Below are 27,832 nucleotides of genomic sequence, written 5' to 3' on the forward strand. Positions count from 1 at the left end.
AAATCCACGGTGTCCAATGCCAAAAGTAAGATTCAAACTATATTCTTCAAGCTGCGTATTTTCTTTAAATAGTGTAATCGTATAGTTGAGTTTTGTAAGCTCCCTGAAGGGATCCCCTGTGTTTTGAAAATCGCTGTATTCACAGCTCCTGGCACAGTATCTGGCCTATAGTGTGTGTTCATTAAACATTAATTTTACTGGGTGGATGGATTCTTGAGTCACACTCAACAACAAGAATCAAGATTTCTGTAGCTGGTCCGAGCCCTTCACCTTCCATCACGATTTTCACATAACAAAGTGTTGTTAAATCAACTCTGGGAGCTACATACTAAAAGAATGAGTATCTGTAACTTATGTATAAATATCAAGAGTAATGTAGCAGAAAAGCTCAGAGGTCCTTAGAAAGTTAGGTCTTTCTGGCCTGGCATTAGCTGTTTCCAATCAGAGGAGTTTCATGCCACACTCTTTTTTGAGAATTTACTATGTTCCAGATGTGGTGCTAGCTTCTGAGAACACCGATTTGTTTAAGACCTGACCCATGACTCCACAGAGGTCAGAGTCCACTGAGTGAGACTATACACAGACAACTGGGGTGAAAAGTGAAGAAAACAAACAAGACATGCATGAACGGAGATACCAGGAAAGAGCAGCTGAGGACCCTGCCAACACAAGGGTGTCAGGGGAAGGCTTCCAGGAGGAGGCATGGCTGTGGTCAGTCTTCACAGGTGGTGTGGGTGAGTCAATGACATAGGGGAAGGATCTTCCGGAAAGAGCAAAGGCACAGAGGCGTTGCGTGGGGAATTGCAATCCTTCAACACGACCAGGGATTAAAGTACAAAGGCACGAAGGGGATTTGGAGAACTGACTGCAAACATGGGAAAGATTTTTCCTTTTAATCAATTGCTTTCCCCAGTAGTAGAAATAACTGGCCAGGAAATGAAATAGAAAGGCGTTTTTAATGTTTTCTAACAAGAAAAATGGCAAAATTTTTCAGAATCTGTTTGAACAAGAAAAGCATGACTCCAAGAAAGAAAACAATAAAATTTTATTAAAGGACATAAAACAAGACCTCGCTAAGTGGAACTATGTACTATATTGCTGGGTGGGAGCACTTAATATCATAAAAATGTTGATCCTCTTAGAATTACTGAATATATTCCGTGAAAATCCAATTCAAAAAAAGGTTAGCATCTGCCTTCGGCTCAGGTCATGATCCCAGGTTCTGGGATGGAGCCCCGCATCAGGCTCCCTGCACAGCGGGGAACCTGCTTCTATCTCTCGCTCTGCCTGCCGCTCCCCCTGCTTGTGTGCTCGCACACTTGTGCACTCTCTCTCTCACCCTCTCTCTGTTAAATAATTAATAAAATCTTAAAAAAAAAAAAAGGGAAACTGGGAGGGCAAACTGGAAAGAGCCTAAAAGCCCATCAATGGGAGACTAACTGAACAGATCGCGATACATCTTTATACCAAAAGAAGTGAGCAACAGTTTAAAAGAATGAGTTGCATCTGTACTTTCTGACTTGGATGCTTTTGTATAATGTCATAGAATTTAAGTGAGTAAAGCAGATGCAGAGTACAACGAAAGGGACCCCTATTTTTTTCTAAATATTTACACACGAAAACCCAGTATCTATGTATCTTTGTATGAGATTCCATGAGTCAGACCTGGCTGTTAACTTTGGTTACCTGGTGTGGGTAACTAATGAGTTGGTAAAAGAAACTATAAAACTACACAAAAAGGTGACTACAAAAAATCAGCATTTATAGCCCACGCCTGTAGAATTGTGTGTGTGTGTATGTGCATAAATACACGTGTGTGTATTTGTCTATGTGTGTGTGTATATACTGGTACAGGCACGTGTGTCTACGCACACATGAACACATAGGGGCATAGATGGAAAGAGAGCGAGAGAGTCACAAACAGTCTAAGATAATTAGCTCCTGTGGAAAGGGGTATGCCTGACTTTCTTACTTAGGTTTTTCCTATACTGTTTAAAGTTTTATACAAAGACCGTTTATTTACTCTGTAATCAGAAAAAGAAAAAGCCCATTTTGATTTTAGAAACACCCAAAGCACCCAGATCATACACTCCAAGTCAGGGAATAGTGGGAAATCTGGGGGAGAAGTCAGCAAGACCAGGTCACAAAGGCTTTTTATGTAATATTCAGGAGTATGGATTTTATCTTGTGGTTCCTGTGCTTCCTCAACACAAAGCTATGCAGACACAGAAATAGGAATGCACGGGCAGTGTAGCCAATGAAAATGGTTAAAAAGAAGACAAATGAGGACTTTTTTTTTTTTTTTTTTTGCCTAGTCTGCCCAGAAGAAGGCAGGAAAAACACAAAACATTTCTCTGAAGTGCCAGTTTTATGCAATACTTTGAGGAACATGTTCATTTATTTTTATTCATTTGTTTTTTAAAAAGATCTTATTTATTTATTTGACAGAGAGAGAGAGAGCACAAGCAAGGGGAGCAGCTGAGGGAGAGGGAGAAGCAGACTCCCCATTGAACAAGGAGCCCGATGATGTGGGACTTAATCCCAGGACCCTGGGATCATGAGCTGAGCCGAAGGCAGACGCTTAACCGACTGAGCCACCCAGGCACCTCTTCCTATTTGTTTTAAACAATCTTGGTCAAATGTAAAATTTGCATGAATTCTAAAAGGAAAAATATAGAGACTTGAAAAGGATCCATGCCAGGCTTTCTTGTGTTACACACCCAGATCCACTCTGTGGTTAAATATCACCTAGTGGGAAAAAAAAAAAAAGTGACTGGGAATGATTAAAATGTTTTAAGCCAGTGTGGGGCATGATCAGGTTTATACTTTTAGGAAATATCGTCTGGTGGTTATGTCTGATGAATGAGACCATGTACATCCCTAAATGAAAAGTACTATTAAGTGAGAAACTCAAAGTGGGGGTAACAGAATGAAACCAGACTTTTGTTTCCAAGCAGGGAGCAGATGCAGATAAGCAGTGATGAGGAGAAACAAGGGCTGAACCACGGGAGCTTCACATTATGTCATTCCACGTCATTTCCTTAAGTGAACATCATAGAACTTACTCCAATTCTGGCTGCAAAATGACACTGAAGGGGAAAGAAGTTGATAAATAGAGAGGGCTCCAGATCAAGGTCCTCAAGGATTTGGGCAGTTGCCAACATTGGCCTCAAGTCCACAAAGAAGATATCCCCAGGGGTTCTCCAAGTAAGTAAAGATGAATTATTTCTATAAAGCCATAGGCCTTTGGTTGGGGCCTCGACCTTGGATGTGGTGTGCACCATATGGAAAAGACTGATTTTACCTTGTTGTCCCAGGTGAAAAGGAGGCTATGGGACCTCTTTCTTACCTTTTCCCTGGACCTGCAGCCTAATCACAGCCTTTCAGTCCTAAGTCCCCAGATGGCAAGAAGAGACAAAGAGGGACCAACCCAGGGGCACCAAGAAAAGGGTAGCTTTTGCTAGAATTTTAAGATAAAGAGAGACTCTTAAAAGCTACCATGGAAAGCTAACATATTATCTATGAAAGGAACAACTTTTTATCCAAACAGCAGATAGGACAGCGGAGGAACGCCTCAATAATAAAGTAGAATACAGCAAAAGAGAGGCATAAATCACCTGTATTTGTCCTGCTCAGGATTTGCAGTGTACTTATGATTTGAGAAATCCATGTCCTTGATTCCAAAAAATTCTCAACTACTATCTCTCCGAATACTTTGTTCTGCTCTTCTGGATCGACCTATTATATGTGTACAGAATCCTTTGTCTACTTTCTTAACTGCATTTTCATGTTTTTCTTGTCTTTCTGTTCTGTTCAGCATTCTGAGCAAATGCCTCAAAATTTTCTTCCACTGCCATAAGGCAGCACATCTGAAATTTAACATGCATATGAATTACCTGGGGAATTTACAAAAGTGTTAAGTATCTCAGTGGTCTGGGGTGGACCTGAAGTTTCACATTTCTATGAAGCTTCCAGAACAATGCTCATCCTGAAGCTATTAGTCCACTGATATTTTGTGCAGAAATGCTCTTATACTCTCTTCCACTATATTTTGTCTATAATTCAGTCCAGGAATAATATTTAGTCTAAGATTTATTTCGGCAATAAGGTTTCTTCTTTTAAGGCCAATGTTTTTTCTAGTATTTCTAAAATTTTAGAATAGTCCATTTTTCTTATCCAATTTTGACCTATTTCAGTTTCATAATTTCCTGGCGTTTTTAAGTGGAAGTGAATCTTTCAGTTATTTCTTTGAGCATTCTAAACATAGTTATCTTTGTCTGTCTTTAAAATTATTTTCATCTGGAATAAATTCGCTTGTCATTTGTTGAGTTTGATCCCTGTCTTTGGGGTTCATGTTACTTCATGAATGTGGAAATTTTGGTGTGCAAACCAAATTTCAGTGTTTTTACTTGTCTGACTCTGACTCTGTCTCCTCCTTCTTCTCTCTCTCCTTCGGGGCTTACCTTGTACTGTCTAGGATTTTTTGTGTTGCTTTCACCTGCATTTTAAGGTTCGCATTCCAGAACCATGCCAGGTCTTATCCTAGCATTCGAGGTCTCCCGCCTTGCAATGATACTCTGGCCATCACAAATCTGGTCTCTGATCCTGTAGGCAGCTTGACTGAGATGCTAGCTGCCAGCCTTAGTTTGTATTTGCCTCCCTACCTCTTCAGGACTACATCTTGCTAAGGCCCAGAGCCCTGGACATATGGGACCACAGACTGGTCTGCAGCCTCCTTCATGATGTGATAGACAGACTCAAAGATGCCTCCATGATCCCTCTCTCTTCGTGTCCATGTCTGTGTTCACGTCCTTGAGTATGGATGTGACCTGTGATTTGTTTCTAACCAATGGAATATGACAAAGGTGATGGGATGTCATTTCCACGATTATATTGTATTATGTTATATTAGCCTCTGTCTTTAACAGGTTTGCCTCTCTGTCTCTCCTTTGCAGGCTCTGAGGAAACCAGTGATTGTATTTAGGAACTCCCATATGGGAAGACACTGTAGGCAACCTCTACCAAGAAATTTAAACTTTCAGTTCTGCAGCTGTAAGAAACTAGATTTTGGTAACAACCTGAGTGAGCTTGGAAGTGGCTATTTCCCCCAGTTGTGCTTTCGATGAGACCTCAGAGTCAGTCAATGTCTAGATTGCAGTCAGGTGAGACCTTGAAGCAGAGAACCCAGCTAAGCCATGCCTCAATTTTGGATTTACAGATGCTGAATAAAAATAAGTATGCATTGTTTTAAGCCTGTAGGACAATTTTGAAAAGCTCTAACATTTGGGTCATCAGAGCCTCGGAAGTACAGGAGAAATAGTACAGAGTGGGGAAAAAAAAATATTTGAACTGATATTGACTGAAAACATCTCAAATACATTGAAAGACATAAGTGTACAGGGTCAAGATAATCAGAAAACTCCCAACAGGATAAAACAAAACAAAACAAAAAATCCATGATAAGGATGGATTGGAAGTACAACAGGCTGGTCTGGAAGTTCTCCTCTCAGTTGCAGAAAGAGAAAAAGATAAAAAAAATAAGCAAGCAAACAAACAAACAAAAACAAATAAACAAGCCATCACAACACAAAGCCATTGGGGTAGAGAGAGATGCAGACCAGACCAAGGGAGTGATAGTGAGATTTGATATACAGAGGGGTGTGTGTGAGAGACAGAGACAGAAGGACAGAGCCCTAGTCCCGAAGGGAAGAACCAAGCAGCCTATCTCCTCCTTAGGATCCTTTCATCTCACAGCCTAGAAGGCACAGGGTCCCTACTGAACCTGGGCCCTGGTGATATGGGTCAAAGGTCAATGGGACTTGTGGTTTTTAAAAATTTATTTTGAAATAATTTCAAACTTACAGAAAAATTGCAAGACGAATACAAAGATATCTCCTATACCCTTTACCTAGGTTCACCAATTGTTAATATCATGCCACATTTGCTTTCTCTCCACCCATGGATCTATTTATAGATCTGCGTCTCTCCCTCTATATAATTGCTGAAGCATTTGAGGTGAAGTTGCAGATACCGTCCTCTATCCTTAAATATTTCATCTCTAAATTTGAATTTCACTAACTGTCTTAATGATGTCTCTCCTAACGATCCCCCCTACCCCCAACCTGGGATCACACATTGCATTTAGTTGTGGTGTTTCTTTAGTCTCTTTTAATCTGAAACTCTTCCTCAGCCTCTTCATCTTTCATGACAATGAGTTCTTAAAGGGTAGAGGCTAGGTGTTTTGTAGATTCATTGAACTTTTAAACCCCCCTGCAAAGTGCCCTTGGGGTCCAAAAATGTCTTGGCAGCAATGTTCAAAACAGGTGGAAGGTCTTAGGAGCCAGAGAAAAGGGTCCGATCCAAGGGCTGATGGCCTTCTCATCCCTGCACTGCTATATCAGGCAAAGAGCTATGGACGTGGCAGCACCCCCATGACCCTGAATGGTGTCGAGGATCGTGAGGAGTCTTAGGGGTAAGAGACTCTTGGAAAGGGAGACTGGTCTGAGATTGAATTTAGCTGTACTAGGAGTCAGGGGTGGGTTTTAGTCCATCTCAGGGTAGAATCCACCTCAGGGCAGGTTCTGTATGTAGGTAACAGGTCCGTGGGACCTGAACTTAGGCTGTCTGGGCCCCTTCAAAAGGAGAGGATTTGGTGGGGAAGGGGAGATCCTAGCTTGGGCTGAGCAAACCAAGCAGATTCATTCTTCACCTTCCCCCAGCATCCCAGCTCAGTGGTGGTTATGAATTTTCCTTTTCCATGTAAACATCCTATAAAGGAAATGTGCAGGGAGGGGGGAGGAAGGAGATATGAGTTCTGCTAGTTGCCTCACTATGTTGGTCCCAGATTTATTTGAAACCAGTCCTCCTCATGGACTCCATGCTCTTGGTTCTGGAACTTCACTGTATTCACATAACATGGAATACTTTTAATGACTCTTGACCTTTTCATATAGAGTCTTTCTGAATTCCTGGCCCCCTTCTTCCCCTGGTGAACTTTCACTTCTCCTTCAGAATGTAACTCAGAGGTTATCAACTCTGCAGAAGTATCCAGATTCTGCCAGGACTTGCATGCTTCTTTATTTTTTTTCCCCAGCTTGTTATAGCATGTAGGATATACATTTTTTTGTTACATGTTTTAGCTTTCTGGAAACTTTTATAGGAAGCAAAGTATCTCTAATATAATTGGTATGTCCCCAGGGTCCAGCCTAGTGTCTGCCATAGAAAAGCTATTCAATAAATGCTTATTGTGTGAATAAAAACATTTAAAAATGACTGGATGTAAATGCTATTGTTAGCCATTTGAAGTCATCTATAAGAACAGATTAAATTTACAATTGTTTTTAATATTGATCAAAGAAGTAGTCATGCTTTCTTAAAGGCAAAACCATATGGACATAAGACACCAAAAATGCAAGAGTGCCATCTATTGATCAACATGTAAGCGAAGAGGTCACCAAGGTGCCATGTAAAATACATGGTTTCAATAATGTGCCTCTTATGTAGTTTATATAAAATGTGAAAGAAAGATGGAAACAAAATTAAGAGATGTTGCTGTGGTATTTTCCTGGAAAATATTTTCTCCTAATAATTCACGCAAAATGCAATAATTTTATTTTTTTGTAATGATAATTTAAAATGCCATAACAGTATATCAAGAAAAAATATATTTAATGTTAAATTATTAAAAGCTTTTTCCACCTCTGCCCTTCCCCCTAGATTAAGAATGAAACTAGGATGCCAATTCTCACGACTTATGTTCAATATTGTCTGGGAAATGCCAGCCAGGGTAGCATGGGAAGAAAAGTAAAGGTTAATGTTAAATGTTAATGGTCTAAATACTCTAATTAAAAAGCAAAGATTGCTAGAATCCATTAAAAAATGGAAGAACTAAACATGTTTGCTAGAAGAGAAACATCTGAGATATAAAAAAAAACAGGTAAGTTTAAAATAAATGCATAGAAAAAATGTACTATATAAACAGTAAGCATAAAAAGACGGGAGTGTCTATATTAATAACAGATAGAGTTGAAGACAGAGAGTATTTCTGGAGATAGAGTGATATTTTGTATTGGTAAAAGGGTCAGTTCTTCAGGATGATATAACAATCATAAATGTGTATAAGCTTAACAACAGAGTTCCAGGATACATGGAGTAAAAAATGGAAAGAATTAAAAGGAAAATAAACAATTCTACAATCACAGTTGGAGATTTTAATGCCCTTCTTTCAGTAATGATGGAATAACTAGATAAAATATCAGTAAAGACATAGGAGATCTGAAAAACCCTATCAATCACTGGAATGAATTGATACTTATAAAACATTATACTGAATATCTGCACCCACTTTCTTTTCAAGGACACATGGTTTTATTCATGATAGACCACATTCTGGGCCATAATACAAGTTAATAAACTTAAAGGGATTTACTCTTTTTTAAAGATTTATTTATTTATTTGAGAGAGAGAGAGAGAAAGGAGAAAGCACAAGCAGGAGGGGCAGGGAGAGGAAGAGAGAATCTTAGGCCGACTCCTCACCGAGGGTGGAGCCTGATGTGGGGCTCAATCTCACAACCCTGAGATCAGGACCTAACCCAAAACCAAGAGTCACTTGCTTAAAATAGAGCACTGTAAAAGGGATCAGAAATGGAGAGGGGTGCATTTATAAATAAGTGGTCAGAGTAAGCCTCGTTGAGAAGGGATACCTGAAGTTGAGGGAAGGCACCCTGGGGTTCCGTGAAGGACAACCATTCCCCAAAGAGGCCACACTCAGAATGCATGCCTTTTAAAGGAGACTACAGTGACCCAAACTCACAGGGTTGAGTTTAGCCTCACTTATTGGAGGAGATGCATTTCCCCATGGGGCAGCTCCTATGGGTCTCTCTCTCGGCCCATATTTGGGGGGCATATCTCTGCAGGCTCATCTGCATTCCGCTTCTCTTCTAACCCTGCAGCTCTCTGCCTGACTCGTCCCTCCTTCATGCAACAGGCAAGAGGCGCAAGGTGGGGCAAGCTGTCAAGACAGACTCTGTCACGAGGCTGTAGCTTTTCTCTTGCTGTTATTTGTAGTAGCGGCAGTTTTCTTTTTGCTGTTCATTGGCTTCCTTTTCCGGATCCTTTGACAGGACAAGTTTGGGATGAGCTCTGCCTGGGTCCGGAGTCACATCCATGACAGTGAAAGTCATGGGGATCTGCAAGCATGCGTCATCGGATCAGGGATTCAGGGCCTCGTTCTTTGTCTTCTGTCTGTGTGCTCGTTGCCTCAGGAGCAGCTGTGTCCTGTGCGGGGCGCGGGGCCTGCCACCACCGACGCGCCAGCCGGGCACGATGAGCCACTGGGGGGCAGAACAGCCGGAGTCTCTGTGGGCGGCCCAGAGAGCACAGTGCGTAAGAGAGACCCCTGTCTGGGAAGGGAAGAGAGGAACGTGTCCCACAGTTTGGGGCCGGCAGGACCTTGGCTGGGCGAGGACAGCCCCATAGCCTGTCCTCCATTGTGCAGGCGCCGTGACGGCCCCAGCTGAGGCCACTCTCGGCTGGGCCATCGCGGGCTCCGCTCTGCAGTCCTGGGCCGCTGCCTCTGGCCGTGGAGAAGTGACGAATTTGAATCCTCCGAGGGCCGCCGAGGGCGGAAAGGAGACACAGCGGGGGGCAGGGAAGTGGGGCTGGCGTGGGCAGACTTGGGGACACCCACAACCCTGCTCCTGCCACCCCTTCTCCCCACGCCCTTCAGCAGGAAGAGAAGTGCACGCGACCTAAAACAGCACAACACAAACATCAGCACCGAAGGCTACGGATCCCAAAGGGGTTAGTGGCAAAAGTAGAAAAATCTTGAATCTCTGCGGGTTTTCTGATTTGAGATCCTCTGTGCTAAGGTCACAAATGGTTGACGGGGTTATTCATTTGTCCCATCTCTTTATTGCTGTCAAAGAAGGGTATTTCATCCGCCCTCTTCCCTTCCCTCAGAGGTGCTGAGAGCAAAGCTGGCGACTCCTCCCCAGGGCCTGGCGGGCGCCCCCTCCCCGCGACCGGACCGGCGCCTCCTCCCCGGGACCTGACCGACGCTCCTGACCTGACGCGCGCCTCCGCCCCGCGACCTGACGCGCGCCTCCTCCGCGGGACCTGACCGGCGCCTCCGCCCCGGAACCTGACGCGCGCCTCCGCCCCGGGACCTGACGGGCGCCTCCGCCCCGGGACCTGACGCGCGCCTCCGCCCCGGGACCTGACGGGCGCCTCCTCCGACCTCCTTCCGGGCCCTCGAGGCCCGCCTCTCACAGCAGTTTCGCTTCTGAGTTTGAGGCCGGCGACCCGCTCGGCGGGGCCTCGGGAAGCGGCGGCAAAAGCGTGTGGCGGTTGGCGGTGGGCGAGGGTGGTGGGCACGCGTGTGTGGCGGAGGGCCGAGATGCACGCGTGTGCGCGGGGGAGTGTGTGAGGGGCTTCTGTGTGCGGAGCCCTCGCCGCCGGAACCCTGCCGACCGTCGGGGCTGCTGTTGGGCTTCCTCCGCCCGCGGAGTCCCCGCCGGGCCTGGGAGGGGAGCGCCGCGGCCCGGCGCGGGGGAGCCCGGTGTGTGCCCGCCGAGAAGGCACCTGCCAGGGAAGAGAGGTCTCCAGAGGAAATCCTCGGTGACTGCGAGGTGACTGCGAGAGACATTATCGGATGCTAGTAGCCCATCTCGCAACTTGAGCCGAAGCCCTGTTTTTAGGTCTGGCACTGTCAACAGGGCAAAGGAGAGGTCACTCTCTGAACTGCTTCTCGCACCTCCGCGCCCCTGCCCGCCAAGGCTCAGGGGCGGGGGAGTGGGGGACAGGGCGAGGTCCCCCAAGCAGCTGCCGGCCGCAGTGGGCGCCTCTGGTCGGGCCTCCCTCCCTGTCACGGGTCGTCGGGTCCCCTCGCGGCTGGAGGCCAGGAGGCCCCGCCGGGGGGACGCCCCCCTCCCCGGCGCGGCCTGCCTCCTGCTTCCGCGCGCTCCTGGCTTCTGCAAACCCCCAGGGCTCCCGTTACCCCGAGAGCCACGCCCTGGCCTGGAGGAGAGCCGGTCCCCTCCCTCACTCTGCGGGAGCTCTGTTCCCGGGGACAGCCCTTCTTTTCCCAGCTCTTTCCAGATCTTTCTCTCGGGTCTGAGAGGACGATGGCAAAGACGCATTGGTTCTTCTGGTTGCCTTATTTACTTTCGTTATCATCCGGGTTGGGGCTCCGTTGAGACTTTATTAACCTGGTGCCCTTTGTTCCCTGGGGGGTGGGAGTGGGGGCAGAGAGAGCCGGCAGTGGGGTTCCAGTAGAGTGGAATTTGATGATCTCAGGGGAATCCTTCAGCGGCCACCCAATTACTTCAGGGTTGCCACCCGCCGTGAAGAAACAGTTCTGGTACTAAGGATTCTTGATGTTTATTAGAGTAGGAAAGAGTTTCACGCTCCCTTACTGAGTCCTCTCTTGCTACAACTTTGGTGAGGAAGCCCTCCTTGTTCTCTGTCGCTGTCAGTGCTTGGTCTGAGAAGACTTTCTGCAACCAGGGAGTGTTACATATGGGTGATCCTGGAGCCACCAGTGACTGCAGCTATTAAGCAATTGAAATATGGCTAGTGGGATTGAGAAACAGAATTTTATTTTATTTTAATTAATTTAAATATAAGTGGCCACATGTGATCATCACCACCATTTTCCACAACGCAGCCTCATTTTATGTGCCATCTCAGTCCCAATCCATTTCAGTGGCAGCCGGGGCAGTGCCGGGCACGGAGGCTCAGGTGAGGTGTATTCCCATACCTTTGGATTTTCATCTCTGCCTCTAGCTCCCATAGTGGAACTGTCAGGAAAAGCCATGGCCTCAGCCAGCAAGATGAAGGAGGAAGCCACGTGTGCCATCTGCCTGTCCCTAATGTCTGAGCCTATGAGCATCAGCTGTGGACACAGCTACTGCAAACTGTGCATCGTCAGCTTCCTTGAGAAGCAGGAAACATCGGTAAATATGGTCGCCTGTCCCCACTGCCGGGCTCCATTTCATTTGACCAGCCTCCGGCCCAACAAGCAGCTGGGAAGTCTCATTGAAGTCATCAAGGAGATGGAGCATGAGATGTCGTGTGAGGAACACGGAGAGCACCTCCACCTATTCTGCGAAGACGAGAGCCAGCTCATCTGCTGGCGCTGTGAGCGGTCACCACAGCACAAAGGGCACCACACGGCTCTCATCGAGGACGTATGCCAAGACTACAAGGTGAGCATATGGGTTGGAGGGCTTTGGCGAGTACCGCTCCCGTGCTGCTCCTTGGGGACTGAGGTTATTTAGCCTATAACCTGAGAAAAGGATCCTGAAATCCTTCTCTGTCATCATGTCACCCTTCATGTCATGTCTTTCATGATACGAGAAATAGTTTATTATGGGCCCTCATTGAGTCAAGTCCCGACTGTCCATCCCGACCTTCAACAGGTTGGTCACACCCTTGTTCCTCTCCATTCTTGCTATGATGAACATCTCCCTGCTCCAGAATGCAATGTGCTCAAACCCAGACCTGCATGTTTTATTGCTTCGCACCATGTATATAATTTTAGAAACCATAACGTGCAAGACCATATGATACATTCTGAAAACACAGGAGACAAAGATATACCACCTTTTAGGTATCCTGTAGTCTAGTGGGGAAGACAAATCAGCAAAAGAGACTGCCTGGAATCAACTGGTTGGGGTGATGAGGAGGGACACCAAGGGGTGGGGAGTGGTATCTGAGGAGTCTTCTCAGAAGTGACTCCTGAAGAACATGTCACAGTTAACCATAGATACAGGCATGGAGAAAAGAGGGGGCATTCCAGACAGAGGAGACCATATGTGCAAGGGCATAGCCAGGGCGGGGGATGCAGGGAAAGGCAGGTGATGGCCTGGGAGGGGAGGTTTGGCCCAGAACTGTGGTATCAACTCAGAGTTGAAATCCTAGCCCAGAGTAGTACTGGCCACTGGGGCGGGGGGGTGGTTATTTGCAGATTAAAGGATCAGGTTGACATTGAAAAGGGCATTCTGGCCTTGAAAGTAAAAGGAGTATCAAGGAGTAAAATTCAGCTTATTCCTGTGAGAAGGGGGAAAGGGGCAGTTTCACGCAAGATTCAGGAAGGGGAGCTAAAGGATTTGAAAATGATTGCTCACGGAGGATGAAGTGGAGGGAGAGGTTTGGGGCAAGTCCTGTTTCTCACTCAGAAGCAGTAAAGGAAGGCTGGCCATTGCTGTAGGGAATGAAGAAAGGGCACAGTCCTGCCACCTTACTCTCTCTCTCCTGCCTAGATTTGAGAAAAATGTCCCCACTGCGGGGCTCCTTATTCCCGGCTCAGGCCCTGGGGTAGCGGATGAAGTTGGAATCACAGCTCGGTTCAGCCAGTCAGAACCATCTATTAGTGGGAACCAGTTATAGCACCTTGGGCAAGTCATTTAACCCCTTCCTAAGCCTCAGTTTCTGCTGCACAGAAATGATGTTAAAAATCCTACCGATTGCTCAGTGCTGCCAAGGGAATCAAATATGTGATTGCACATACAGCCCTCAGTGTGCTTCCCAAACTACTAGAAATGACTCAGTGTATATTCAGTGTTATTCTAATAGTCTTGGAGGGCTGGGGTTCCCCTTACATGCCTAATGAAGAGTTACTAATTGAGTAGACTTTATTCACCCAATTTTTCCTTCAGGAAAAGCTTCAGAACGCTGTGACAAATTTGAGGCAACTAGAAGAGGAATGTATGAAACTGAAGGTGTTCACAACAAAGCAAATAAGCGAATGGAATGTAAGAATTTGTGTTTATTGATCTCAAGCTCTTTTCCATCCTAGAATGTAGGCATAGAGGATGGTTGGCAAAACACAATGATAATTTATTTTTACTAAACCAGACCAAATGAAACCAGATGAAACCCCAAAAAGAAACCATTGTTTGTTTTTATGCCCCTCGTTGTCTACATCTGTGAGAATTTATCTCCAATCCCTTCGACTTTTCAGTAGTAATTGGCTAGGATTCCTGATGCCTTAGTAGAAGCAGAATTGGTACGTCTATTTAGGTTAGAGCCATCCTTGACTAGGTTTCAAATTTTAAACCCCTCAAAGTACCTTCCTGGTTTGAAGGCCTCAACTTTATTATTTGGCACGCTTACCACAGTGCAGGCTGTGGCTTTCAGCCTCACAGGTTCAGAAATCAATCTTTGTGAACATTAAGGAAACAGAATCACTCCACGTTGAGATTCATATTGCTCAAGCCCATGAGGCTTGTATTTGATTCATAAGGAGGGTCGTAAGTACTGCAAGAACCTATACACGTAAACTGCAGACTAAGTGTCTCTAAGATGATCCCCACTGGCTGACTAGCTCCCCATGATCAGAGATGCATTCCCTTTTGGAAATATTTATGTAATCCATCAACTTGTAGCCAAATCCCTCAGGCTGGTGGACCATTTTGCTCCCCTCAGGGGTCTCTTCCATCCTCTGCCCTGATCCTTTGTTTGTGGATGTTAAACTCTCCAAGGACGCTCTTACTTCCCTACTAGCCTGGTTGTCTTAGAGTCCAGTCTGAGTGATGTTTATTACAAGCTTTTGCTTCAAGAAATTTCCTCAGGCTCAGAAATACCTCCTTATGACCCAATAAAAACTCAGGTTTTTTTTTTTTTTTTCTCTGTAACTGGGAAAGTGTTTGACCTCAGCCTTAGTTCCACAACTAAATTATCTGGCACTACTGCCCCTCCTTCCCCCTGCATCTTGGCTGAAGAAGAAGGAAATAAATCAGGTGACTGTAGAGAATCATGACAACTGTCCTCTCCCACATCTGAGTGCTTGCCTCCTAGGCATGACTCTGCGGCAGGGAATTTATGACTTTCTTCCAGCTCTGATGACTCAGTAACGGAGAAAACTTTTTTCTGTGATGTTAAAATACACATAACATAAAATTTACCATTTTAGTCATTTGTAAATGTACAGTTCATTGGCATTAAGTACTTTCTCATTGCTGTACAACTATCACCACACATCTATTAGTGGGAGCTAATAGTGGAAACTAATCTCCAGAACTTTTTCATCATCCCAAACTGAACTCTGTACCTATTAAACACTAACTCCCTATTCCTTTCTCCTCTCAACTTCTGGTAACCACTATTCTACTTTCTGTCTCTATGAATTTGACTAGCATAGATACCCCATATAAGTGGAATCATATAATATTTGTCCTTCTGTTTCTGGCTTAATTCACTTAGCATAATGTCTCCAAGATTTATCCACATCATAGCATACGTCAGACTTTCATTCCTTGTGAAGTCTTAATAGTATTCCTTTATCTATATGTGACATTTTATCAATTCATTCATCAATGGACATTTGGCTTGTTTCTACCTTCTGAGCATACTTTCTTGACTCTAGGAGAAGATAGACATTCAGAAACAAAAAATCCAGTCTGACTTTAAGGATCTTCAGAGATTCCTACAAGAAGAGGAGAAGTCTCATCTGTGGAGACTGGAGAAAGAGAAAGAGCAGACTCTAAAGAGACTGAGAGATGATGAGGCCACTCTGGAACAGAAGAGCCAAGAACTCAAGAGTCACATCCTGGAACTAGAGGAGAAATGTCAGGGCTCAGCCCAGAAGTTGCTGCAGGTGGGGCTGTGCACTCGGGGGGAAGGAACTCTTGAGCTATTAAGAGAAGAAGAAGGGTGAGGGAACATGGGCAGATTGGTGAGGCCTGCCTGCCTCACTCAAAAGTGGCACATTGGTACGGGGAATTTAAAAAAATGTTTCTTTTAGATATACCTCAGTATGGCGTGGCCTTTACTAGTCTGTAGTGAATCACAAAAATCCATTCATGTGAATCTGAAAAATGTAGCCCTTCTGGTGGATATGGTGGGGTCCTTGGCTAAATGGAATCATGGGGTAACTTTTGCTACCACTTGCCTCTTTCCGTGTGCACAGAACCCTGACTGTGAAACTGCCTCCTGAAATACTCCACCAGGTGACTGGTGGACAATAAAGTAGGGCAGCCAACCTGAGTGACAGTCTTTTCCCTAATTTGCTTGTACAGCCCTCCACAGCTCTTATGGGGCCTTCTTTCAGCTATATGAAAGATCCAGCCCATTAAGATAAAGCATGCCTGGAGCTATTAATTCTAGTTCCCACTAACAGGACTCGAGGTTACACTGTAAGTGTGAGACCATAGCATGACTGCCCCACCACCATGGTATACCTGATACCACCATTTAGCGGGCCATTCTAAGAGGCTATGTGTGAATTCACCACTCAGGAACCTAGTGATAGGTGGTCTTTCATATGGGCTCACTCTGAAAGGAATTAGGTCACTGAAAGCAAGTCTTGGCAGAGGAAGCATGGGCAAAGCTCCTAGGCCTCTTCCCTAAGCGTCCCACAGGCTGTGACTGCAGACACCACAGCTTCCCACAGATCTCGGCAAGAAAGACAACAGACTCAGAGGTTGAGAAACATCCTGCTGACTATCCCAGGGCGCTGGGCTGGGAATCGTTCCGTCTGAGTATCCACCAATATCTAAGGCTAGGGTCACTCTCTTAACTTCTTTGGAAGGAGCATTTATAGAGAACAGCCCCATGTGCCTCCACTTACTTTTTGTCTTTGTTTCTCTGTAGGATGTGAAAGACACTTTGCGCAGGTAAGTCCTATATGACTGCACGAGGGAAGGGGTGTGGGTATATGAAGCTGAATGGAATGTATCACTGAAGAAGTCCTTGGCCTCTGCTTATTCCAGGAGTTGGGCTGTGACGTTGGAAAGACCAGAGGCCCACTCTTTGGAGCTTGATACTGTGTGCAGTGTTTCTGAGCTTTATTTTGATGTGAAGAAAATGTTAAGGAGCTATCAAGGTATGTGAAGAATCCCTAAATGCTATGGATGGAAGGGACCTCAAGTCGAAACCACGTTCACCACCTGTCCCCGGGCGGGCTCGTAGCCGGAGAGGTCATTTAGTGATTTTCACTGGAGCTGTCTTGCCCCCCGTTGTTAGCATGCTCTAGTGCTTAGACAAGGACATAGCATACTGGTTATCTGTGCAGACCCTTCACATTCCTGATCCCCCATATATTAGCTGTGTCACCCCAGGCAAATAACCTCCTCAGTTTCCACAGCTGAAAAATGAAGATATGAACAATTCCCATTTCATTGGGTTGCCATGAAAAGTTAAGTGTGTCAACATGTGTAAAGTGCTTAGTGCAGTGTCTGGGACATAGTGTTTGTGGTTAATATTTTAATCAACTTTCAGAGCAATATAAGGAAGATCAGTGAGTATTATGGACTTTGATTCAAATGGTTTCAGGACCTTGACCCAGACAACACAGATGGTAAATATTTAGAACCATAATGAAACTTGCCACAGCAGTCAGACAAGAGAAATAAATAAAAGGCATACAAATTGATAAGGAAGAAGTAAGACTTTCACTATTTGTAGATGACATGATACCTTATATAAAACCCCAAAGACACCACCAAAAAACTACTAGAACCACTAGAACTAAATTTAGTAAAGGTGCAGGATACAAAATCAATATACAGAAATCTGTTGCGTTTCTCTACACTAATAATGAAGCAGCAGAAAGAGAAATTAGGGAAACAATCCCATTTACAATTGCACCAAAAGTAATAAAATACCTAGGAATAAACTTAACCAAGGAGGTGAAAAACCTGTACTCTGAAAACTATAAAACACCGATGAAAGAAATTAAAGACAATACTAACAAATGGAAAGATATTCCAGGCTCCTGGATTGGAAGACCAAACATTGTTAAAATGTCTTACACTACCCAAAACAATTTACAGATTTAATGCAATCCTTAATCAAAATACCAACTGCATTTTTCACAGAAGTAGAACAACAATGACAAAAAATTCTGAATCCAAACCCATTTGGCCCCAGGGGGTTCCGATAAGGATTATGAACCTGTATTTGTTTTCCCCTCAAGTTAACAACAACAAACAACAATAAGAAAAATTACAAAACAAAGCAACTCTGTATTTGATCCTATAAAGATTCAGGAAAGGAAAAAATTGGACTCCATGCAAATCACATCCAGATTTAACTGAGCAGATTTGTCTATTCTTGGCTTTTACGGAAGGATTACAACATTGTGCAAGTCCATCTCTTTCTAAAATGGGCTCATCTTTTAACTAGATCATTTATCATATTTATCATATTATTAAAACTTTTCTTCTTTCAAAAGTAATACAAATAGGGCGCCTGGGTGGCTCAGTTGGTTAAGCGACTGCCTTCGGCTCAGGTCATGATCCTGGAGTCCCGGTATCGAGTTCCGCATCGGGCTTCCTGCTCAGCAGGGAGTCTGCTTCTCCCTCTGACCCTCTTCCCTCTCGTGCTTTCTATCTCTCATTCTCTCTCTCTCTCAAATAAATAAATAAAATCTTTAAAAAAAAAGTAATACAAATAAATTATAATCAGTCAAACAATATAGATAGATATGAAGAAATATTCAAGGTTTCTCCCGCCCCTCTCCAATCCTACTTCTGTAGGTAACAATATCTATGTCTTTCTCTGTTTTTTTTTTTTAACAAACATTTAATATATAGAATGTCACGCGTTGCTTTTTAAAGCTAATAGTCCATAAGTACATCATAATTATACATAACCATATCCCTACCGTTAGAGCTTCAGGCTGCTTCCAGCACTTGGGTTTCACAACACTGCTGCAAATAACTGCCTGGGCCACGCAAACTTCCATCCTTGTGTTTTCATACCTGCAGGACACATACCTCGCACTGGGGCTGCTGGGCTTGTTGTTAATCTTAATGCATATTACGTGTGGCAACATACAGTCTCACCAGCACCAAGAAAAGCAACTTACATATGCCAAGCACTCTTTTCATGACAGATGAGAAAAGCTACACACGTGTTTGTTACCTGTTTCATACCACAGTCCTCTCTGTAGGAAGCATTTTTCACTTTATAGATGAGGAAACTAAGACACAGAGAGGCAGCCAATAAGTGGTAACTCCGTATCTCTCAGAACACACTCTCTTAATCAATCACTCTGCAGTGTGGCAAAAAAATGAATACGTTGTGGTTTTGAATCCATTGTTTTGTGGAGCGGGCATTGAAGTTTATGTATAGTTGGTTTTGTTTGTTGCTGGTGCACACCATGCTACTGTGAATACTTTTCCATGTGTCGTTGTGTTCTGTGGATGGTTTCCTCTGAGGCTATACCTTGAATTGAAAATGCTGCCGTGAAGGAATGCACATCTTAATTTGACTAAATACCGCAGATCTTGAAATTGTATCAGTTTATATCCTGCCGACAACATAAGAGCTCCCACCATTCCGCATCTCCCTGAGTCTTTGCTTATAATTTATAATTTTTGACAATCTGATGGATCTGAAATGGTACCTAATTGTGGACTTAATTTGTGCTCTTTGATTTTACTAGCAAGGTTGAGCCCCTTGTAAGTCCATTAGCCTTTTAGTCTTCTGTGATTTATCCATGATTTGCTCTGATTTAAGCATTTTTCTATTGGGTTCTTTCTCTTATTGACTCATGGGAGTTTATTATAGCTAATATCTCTGGTAATGTATGGCATTTTACATTTTCATTCTATCTTTTGATATATAGGGTTTCAAGACACATTTTCCTTCAAAGTCTATGACTCTTGTTTCCAAGGAGCTCCGTCATCATCAATGGGCATTGAATTTATCCATGAGTTAGTTGTATTAATTGATAGGATCATGCAGTTTCTCTCCTCTAATCTGTTAATGTGGTGATTATGATAATTTTCTAATGTTAAACCATAGTTGCAGTCTCAGAAAAAGCTAAATTTTGATGTATATACAATATATATAACATAGGTTTGATAGCCAAATATTAATTTGTCATGAAGATCATTATTATGCTGTACTTACGTTGCTAGATAAAGGTTAGTTGCATAGAGCAGTGAAACAAATAGTCCATTGAGCAAACAGGAATCCTGACATTTGAAAAGTAAAGAAGGTTTAGCTGATACCTATACTCTGACAGCATGATGACTATGATAGAGTGAAGATGGGGACAGTTGCTGGGTGTGTCAGGAGAGGCTGCTTACACATCAGACCTCCTCACATAAAAGTGAGTCATATGTTTTCCTGGTAAGTATGCCTCTGCAAACACCTTCCTTCCCCATTACTATGACTAATACTCTGTCAGCTCTGTTGATGACAACATTGTATGTTGGCTCCACACCTTGACTCCTTGACTCTTTGTCTAGTTGGTAATAAAAACATCCCAGTCTTTTCATACAATTATACACACAAACAGAATATTATATATCTAATAATATATACTAAAACATTTGATATATAATATAGAGAGATTATTTTTTTATTATGTTATGTTAGTCACCATACTGTACATCATTAGTTTTTGATGTAGTGTTCCATGATTCACTGAATGAGTTTTACTAAGAACTATTTTTCTAGAAAGTTATTCATGTTGTTGATATTTTCAACTTTATTAGCAACATAAAGTTTATCATAAATTCTCTTAATTTTTAATTTCTATATTCATTCCAATTTTGACTTTTTTTTTCCTCTGTTGATAGATTTTTTTGGGGGTATGTCTATTGTATTAGTCTTTTCATGAAAGCTACTGTTGGCTTTTCCCTCTCCATTGCAGTCTTACTTTCTTTCATTTCATTGGTTTAGTATTTAAACTTTAGTTTCCTTTTTAAAAAAAAAATTCTCTTTGGGTTTCTCTGTTCTTTTCTTTTTAAGATTATTTATTTATTTATTTAGAGAGCACATGATCAGGGGGAGGGGCAGAGGGAGAGGAAGAGAGAGCATCTCAAGCAGACTCCCCACTGAGCTCAGAGACCCATGTGGAGCTCTGTCTCATGACCCTGAGATCGTGACCTGAACCTAAACCAAGAGTTGGACACTCAACTAACTGAGCCACCCAAGAGCTCCATTCTCTGTTCTTTTTCTATTTTAAGCTGGATAGTTAGCTTCTTAATTTCCAGCTTTTTTCTCTTTCTAAAATAAGCACTTAAAGGCTATAAATTTTCCCAAAAATTCCACCTTAGCTTCATTGTATAATTTTTTATATGTAGCATTTATTATTGCTCAAGTCTGTATGTCATCATATTATGATTTAGAAACACTGACATTTCCTAATATTGAGAAGATTTTTTTATTGATCTTTTTAATTGGTTTCTAACCTAATTGTATCGAGGTGAGAGAACATGATCTATGCAATATAGGTTCATTGCAATTTGTTCAGACTTGCTTTCTGACTAGTCTACTCAATTAGTACATATTCCATCTATACTGGAAAAAAGTGTGTATTGTCTCTTTATTAGTTGCTGAACTTTACATATATTTATTAGACTGGGCTTGTTGGGTTGTTCAAATCTTCCATATCTTCCCTTTTTTGCCTGCTTGATCTATCAATTATGGGGAAAAAAGAATGTTAAAATATCTCATGATGATTGTAGAGTTGTCATTTTCTTCTTGTAATTCTGTAATTTTTACTTTGTATATTTTGAGACTATAGTATCAGTGCATGCTTGTTTGGAATTAGGATCTCTTCCTAGTGAATTATATATTTTTTTTAATTAGGTAACCCTTTTCGTCCTTGGTAATCCTTTGCCTTAATATCATTTGATATGAGTATATAACTGTAACACCTATATATTATCCATCCTTGAACTCTAAACCTTTCTATGTCTTTTTGTTGTATGTGTCACTTATAAGCAATATGAGGTAGAATTTTTTTTAATCCAATTTGATATCTTCTCCTTCAAGTGGTATTGCCAGCCTATAAGCATTTTAATTTCTTAACTTGGGTTTTCCTGAATCATTAAGGTAATAAAAATTGAACCCCAAACTTTTTGAGTCAGGCTCATGATAAGAACCGATTGGATAGCATTTAATAAAGGGGTTATCTACAAAGATGAGCAGTGAAGCAGCCAGGGCTGGGAATAGGTAGGGAGCCGTCACCTCCCTGGGACCTCAGTAGCAGGTGGAGGAACTGTAGGAGAGTATGACCAGAGGCAGGGGAAGACAGACCTTCCAAGTGATAGGCGGTGGGGAGGGACTTGGGGTACTAAATACTCTGAACTCTGCTTCTTTTTGCCCTATGGTCTCCTCCAGTACTTCCCATTGGCTTTGGAGAGGATAGTAACTATGTCAACTCTGGTTAGTTCTGGTCCTTGGCTCCTGTGAGTGACTAAGATATTATTATTACTACCACTTATTGGGCACTTACCATATTCCAGGAATTTTACTGAGTACTGAGCATACATTAACTCATTCAATGCTCCCACTATTCTTTGTGACAGATATGATAATTTCTACTTCATATGTAACAAAACTGAGTCTTGGAGAATGACTTGCCTAAGCTCTCATGGCTAGTAAGAGACGATGCTTGGGTTTGAGCACAGGCTGGTTTTATTTAAATTAAACTGTGCTCTTGGCAACAAAAAAATGTGTCTTATCTATTTATTTACTTACTTTTTTTTCAGTCAGTGTGACTCTGGATCCAGATACAGCTCATCGTGAGCTAATTCTGTCTGAGGATCGGAGACAAGTGACTCGTGGATGCCTCCAGGATAATCTGGACAACTCTTCTAAGAGATTTAGGATCTTACCCTGTATTCTGGGCTGTGAAGGCTTCACTTCAGGAAAACATTACTTTGAAGTGGATGTGGGAGAAGGAACTGGGTGGGACTTAGGAGTCTGTCTGGACAATGTTCAGAGGGACGTTGGTCTGATACAGAAGCCTCAGTCTGGGTTCTGGGCCATTAGACTATGCAAAAAGAAAGGCTACTTAGCACTTACCTCTCCCGTAACTTCCCTTTATCTGAGGGAGCAGCCCCTGGTTGTGGGGATTTTTCTGGACTGTGATATCGGAGTTGTATCCTTCTACAACATGACCACTGGATCCCACATCTTTACCTTCCCAGAGGCCTCCTTCTCTGATACTATCCGGCCCTATTTCCGGGTTTATCAACATTCTCCTTTGTTCTTGCCTCCCCCAGACCAGTAAGGAAAGAAGTAAAATCTCATTCTTGGTTTAACTAGCATAGAAAATATAATGTCAGTCCTGTGAGGGCAGAAATTTGGTCTGTTTTCTTCACTTCTTGTGCTCAGAACAGTGCTGGGCTTTTAGTGGCTACTTAATAATTCTGCTTTGAATGAATGGATAGAACGACTGCAAAAATACCACAGATGGTCAGCCTGAGCTGAGGAAAGCCAGATAATAGCAATGATCATGCATTGTCTTCCAGATCCCCCCCTCAGTGGATTCAGAGCTTTGATTTCCAAGAGTCTTTGGGTGACCTGCAGGGTGACCCAGAGGTCAGGAGGTCTGAGTTCTCCCAGTTTGTTTGATGCCATAGGAACTCATGGGTGGGGGATGAGGCAAAGCTGCAATTGTCTCTGCCAACTGCAAGAAAGAGCAGGAGAACCAACATAGTGACTCTTCTAACCACTGACATTTGATTATTCATCTGAGCCATAGCCCTGGATGATGCAGTGAGTGCAGATGCCTTCCAGACCTAGTGAGCTCTGCCTGGGCAATAACACGTAAAGTATGAAAGAAGAGCTAAAATTGGCTTACAGTGATATGTTTCAAATGGGAAGGAGATTCAGAATAAAAACAAATTTTCTTGCGGGACTCAGTACTGGAAAAGAAGTTGATATGTTCCAGACTGTGCTAAGCCAGCTATCTTGAAATAGCTAAAGATCTCAGCAAATGGTTACCACTGGCATGATTATTGGCAGACTTTGTTATGATTCTTGTATGATCAAAGAGACCTTAGCTATACCTGGGTCTATTTTGAAGAAAACATTCCATGTCAAACCTAAATTATCATGGCTGAGTTGACTAATGGCAAGATCATAGTGAAGTCAGCCAAGCCACAAACAACATAGATGATGCAGGTGTGATGCCTGGGGCTTGAGATCCTAGGGATGGTAGAAGTGTGGCTAAAAGGGAGCTGGCAAATTTGGGGAGATGCCATACCAGCAATGGACTCTGGATTTCCGGGACTTTCTACATTTTCTCGACTGTCTACATGGGAGAGACATGAACTTGCTTCAGCCACTATCATTTTGGGTTTTCTAGTCAATGGAACTTAATCTAATCTACCAGGGCACAGTGAGTTGCTGTTCCTTTAAAAAAAAAAAAAAAAGTAACCATAAAATCATCTACTCTTTACATGTTTTATTTCCATGTATTTAATTGTGATTCTGTAACTTTCTGAATTTCATTTGTATGTATGAGTTTGTTTAGATTTTCATTCCCCTTCTTGGGTCAGTCAGGTCATTCAATTTCTTTTAAAAAGCAGTTTATCAAAGTTTTCAAATGTATTTGCACATAATTCTTCAAATTACTCTCAAAACTATTATTTCCTGTATATGCTCTTTCAGGTTTCCATTTTATTTCCTGTTTTCTTTTTTAAAAACCTTTATTAGAGTAGCTAATGCTTTGTTTAATATAGTAGCATTTCTTCCTGGTAGGGACTAGCAAAACGTATTTTTTGTTCTCTAACTTGCCTGAACCCCATCAGTTTCTCCTTTTATCTTTATTATCCTTATTGTTTCCAAAGGTTAATTTTGTTAATTAAAGAAAAAAAATTTTTTTAGTTGAATGTTTATCATCATTCTTTCTTGTTCAGCAATCTGAGTGTTTAAGGGTATAGACTTTTCTCTGAGCAGGGTACTCAGTTCTAGGCCCTGTCAACATTAGGAGGCCACTCCTCACTGGGCAAGACCACATTCCAAGCTGTAGGATGGAGAAAGGGACATAGAAGTAGAACAAAGGGCCTGCAGCTAACAGCTAATTTTTATGTAGCTTCCGAAAACCTACCATACGGCTTCCTACTTGCACTGCATTAGCCAGAACCAGTGGGCAGAGGCTGTGTGCGGTATCCTGTATGTATTTAGCCAGAAAAGAAGAGGGCCCCCCGGTACCCCTTCCTCAGACCTTCTAGACAACCTCTCCCACTGCAGTTGCTTGCAAGGTCAGGTATGTGTGGTCTGTGGCGCCGCACCAGAGGACCGGAGACCGAGCACGGCAGGAAGGAGAGGACAGCAGCTGAGGGAGCTGGAGGAATGAAAATGATCAACCGACCCAGAGTCTGTGCTGAGGTAAAACCCAACCTCCTCACCATGGCCTAGAAGGCAAATTCTGGCCTCACAGGCCTTGCCTTCTGGATTAATAATTACTTTTCCTACCTCTGACCTTCCACAAATAATGGTCTTCTCTTTGGTCCCAGACAGGGCCAAGGTTGTTTTGGCCCAAGGGCTTTTGAGCATGCTGTGTTCTAGGTTCAGAACGGCCTTTTCATGGCTGCTTTTCCTGAAGCTGGGTGAGCTCATTCCGATCGCCAGCTGTGCGGACAAGAGTTGGGGGGCAGTTCACATCCCAGGAGGGAAACTTCAATCAAAGAGGGAATGGGGTGGATGGATAAAGCCTCCAACCCAAATGACCTGCAGAGGAACAATTCTGGGACGACTTCTACATGTTGCCTCAAAGGACATCCAGTGAAATGGAACCCAAGTGCTCACAGCGGTAATCAAGCCAGGAATGCATCTGCCCCTGCCTTTTCCACCTTCCCTGCCTCATGTCCGTGTTCCAGCATGCCTGCATTCTGGGGTTCCATTCTAGTAACCACCTGCACCCACTCCCAGGTGTGAGCTCAACTTTTTAGAGCAAGCACCACCACCTCCCTCTCTCGTCCTCTTTCTATAAATAAATACAGAAATGGATATAGATATCAAATGATTAAATTCACAGACATTTATTGTGGAATACTGTAAAATATAGTAAATTATACTCCCAGTTCTAAGGAACAAACACTCCTACTATGGTGGTAAATCACCTTCCCCATGTATATGTTACATCTTGCATGTTTTTCTCAGCGGGAACTCTTCCCCATGGCATTAAAAATTATCTTAATATGTGGTTTTAAATGACTGTAGCAATCTCATAATCACTCACATATACATTTGGGTTGTTTCTTGCAATTATAAGTAACGTTCAAATGAACATCACTGTATGTAATTAGGTCTTCAGCTCTCCTGTTTTTCCTCAAGGTGGGTTGCCGCAGTCACAGTATATGAACGTTTGGTTAAAAGACTATTAATATATTCTTGCCCCCTCTCCTTCCTCTTCCCCCACTTCCTCTATCCCCTCTTCTGTTCCTATAGCTCTGGCTGTTATTGGCTAACCCCTCTAGGAGCTGGGAGCCTTGGGGGGGCTTTGATTACATGGGAACTATGGACAGGAGGTCAGATGGGAGAACCTTTCCCAGATGGGCGTGAAGACTGTTGTAGTTTGGAGGTGAAAACATCACTGAAGCAGAGATCACTCATTAATACGCACTTCTGTTTCCTCAATTAAGAAAGGGATGGATACAGAATTTTAAAAACTAGGGGGCTGCAGGGGCAGGGGACAAGAAGCTGGACACATCTGGGATTTTACTTCAGAAGCAACACTTGCTTCTCCTGAAGGACGGACAGAGCTGTCACTGTTGTAGAAGACTAATTCAAGGCCATCCACTGAATGCGTGTCAATTTCTGCATCAAACCGCCCCAAAACTTTGTTCCTTCAGGCTGCTATCAGTCATCACACTCACAATGCTCTAGGTCAGCTGGAGGTTCTTGTGGTCAGGGTTGTGTGTGGCTGAACCTGGTTGTGCCTTCTCTTGTGTCTGCAGCACCTGGAGAATCAGCTGGTACTAGGTGATCTGGCACAGCCTCACCCCTAAGTCTGGGGGCTGGCAGGCTGTTGCCTGGAGGGCCTCCTCCCGCTAGCAGGCGAGCTTAGCCTCTTTCACATGGTTGTTTCAGGGCTATGAGAGAACCAACCAAAAGGGGAACAAGTTGCAAAGCACCTGGCTCTTTTGAAGCCTCTGTTTAGGTTACATTTGTTAAATCACTTGGCCAAGCCCAGATCCAAGCGATACAGAGATACATTCCACTTCTTGATGGGAGAAGCTGCAAAATCACAAAAGCAAAAGGATACAAACAGAAAGAGGATAAGATGAATTCAGGGCAATTTTTGCAATCTATCATTAGAAACTTATTGCTTAAAGTCTCTACATCTCAACTAAGGGAGGAATAGAGATTCAGAGACACTCTGAGTCTTTGGCCCGTAGCAGATTCAGTCCCAGTCTCTCCCCAGAGACAAGGTCTACTGGAGTCTTGGCAACATCAGTAATTCCACTCTTTGCCCACACAGCCTCAGACCCTGGAACTCTGAGAACTGATCCTCACACCCACCTCTCTTAGCCCTGCCCCTCACGCTTTTCTATGTGAATAGAGGCTTCTGTGATTATAACCAACCACCTGGACCTACATATACAGGCACTGGCTTAAGAATGTGGTTTGTGAGACTCGTGCTGTGTGAATAACCTTGGGAACCTGGTTTCTTAAAATGTATGATCTGGGCTCCAGGTCAGAACTGGCCCTTCTGTTCCTCACACCAAGAGCTACAAATCTTGTCTCACATCGCCTCCTGCTCCAAGCAGGGCTGGCCCCCCAAGGTGGAATCCGGGAGGGGTGGCAGACACAGAGAGCCCGGGCTCCTTGAAAATACAGAAACACGAGAACATAGAAATGCAGCTTGCTCCAAACTGCACGTAGGTGAACAAATGTTTAACTTCAAACCCTGTTATTTGCCCTATGAATATGGTCTTTATGGGGATGGTCAGTTGGAAGTCTCAGCTGCGGGGAGGATGCTCTGCCCAGGGCTCCCAATCAGAACTCCAGCCTGGCTGTTTCCATGGGGCTTCCCCAGCTAATGAGGCTGGATGTTTTGAGTACCCGATTTGATGTAACTTTGCCTTATTCTCATTTATTGCCTAGTGTAGATGCCTTTCCTTTTCTGTTTCTA

General features: G+C 43.4%; 1 protein-coding gene across 3 annotated transcripts; it reads left to right on the plus strand.

Annotated features, from left to right (window-relative positions):
* Positions 1–10,073: 10,073 nt before the first annotated feature.
* TRIM38 (tripartite motif containing 38) lies at positions 10,074–25,896 on the plus strand. Of its 3 annotated transcripts, none has more exons than XM_025891154.2 (7): positions 10,074–10,353; positions 11,785–12,206; positions 13,659–13,754; positions 15,368–15,598; positions 16,594–16,616; positions 16,713–16,825; positions 22,455–25,896. In XM_025891154.2, the coding sequence occupies exons 2-7, from the start codon at positions 11,814–11,816 to the stop codon at positions 22,976–22,978; spliced, it is 1,380 nt and encodes a 459-aa protein (XP_025746939.1). In that variant the 5' UTR covers positions 10,074–10,353; positions 11,785–11,813; the 3' UTR covers positions 22,979–25,896. The 3 variants fall into 3 exon arrangements, with proteins under 3 accessions (XP_025746939.1, XP_025746938.1, XP_073733755.1); XM_025891153.2 differs by lacking the exon at positions 10,074–10,353 and adding an exon at positions 10,532–10,628; XM_073877654.1 differs by lacking the exon at positions 10,074–10,353 and adding an exon at positions 10,543–10,697.
* The last annotated feature ends 1,936 nt before the right edge of the window (positions 25,897–27,832 follow it).

The sequence above is a fragment of the Callorhinus ursinus genome, unplaced genomic scaffold (genome assembly GCF_003265705.2).
Source record: "Callorhinus ursinus isolate GAN/ISIS: 27379988/994484 unplaced genomic scaffold, GSC_fseal_2.0 scaffold26, whole genome shotgun sequence".
In the NCBI taxonomy this organism is placed as follows: Eukaryota; Metazoa; Chordata; class Mammalia; order Carnivora; family Otariidae; genus Callorhinus; species Callorhinus ursinus.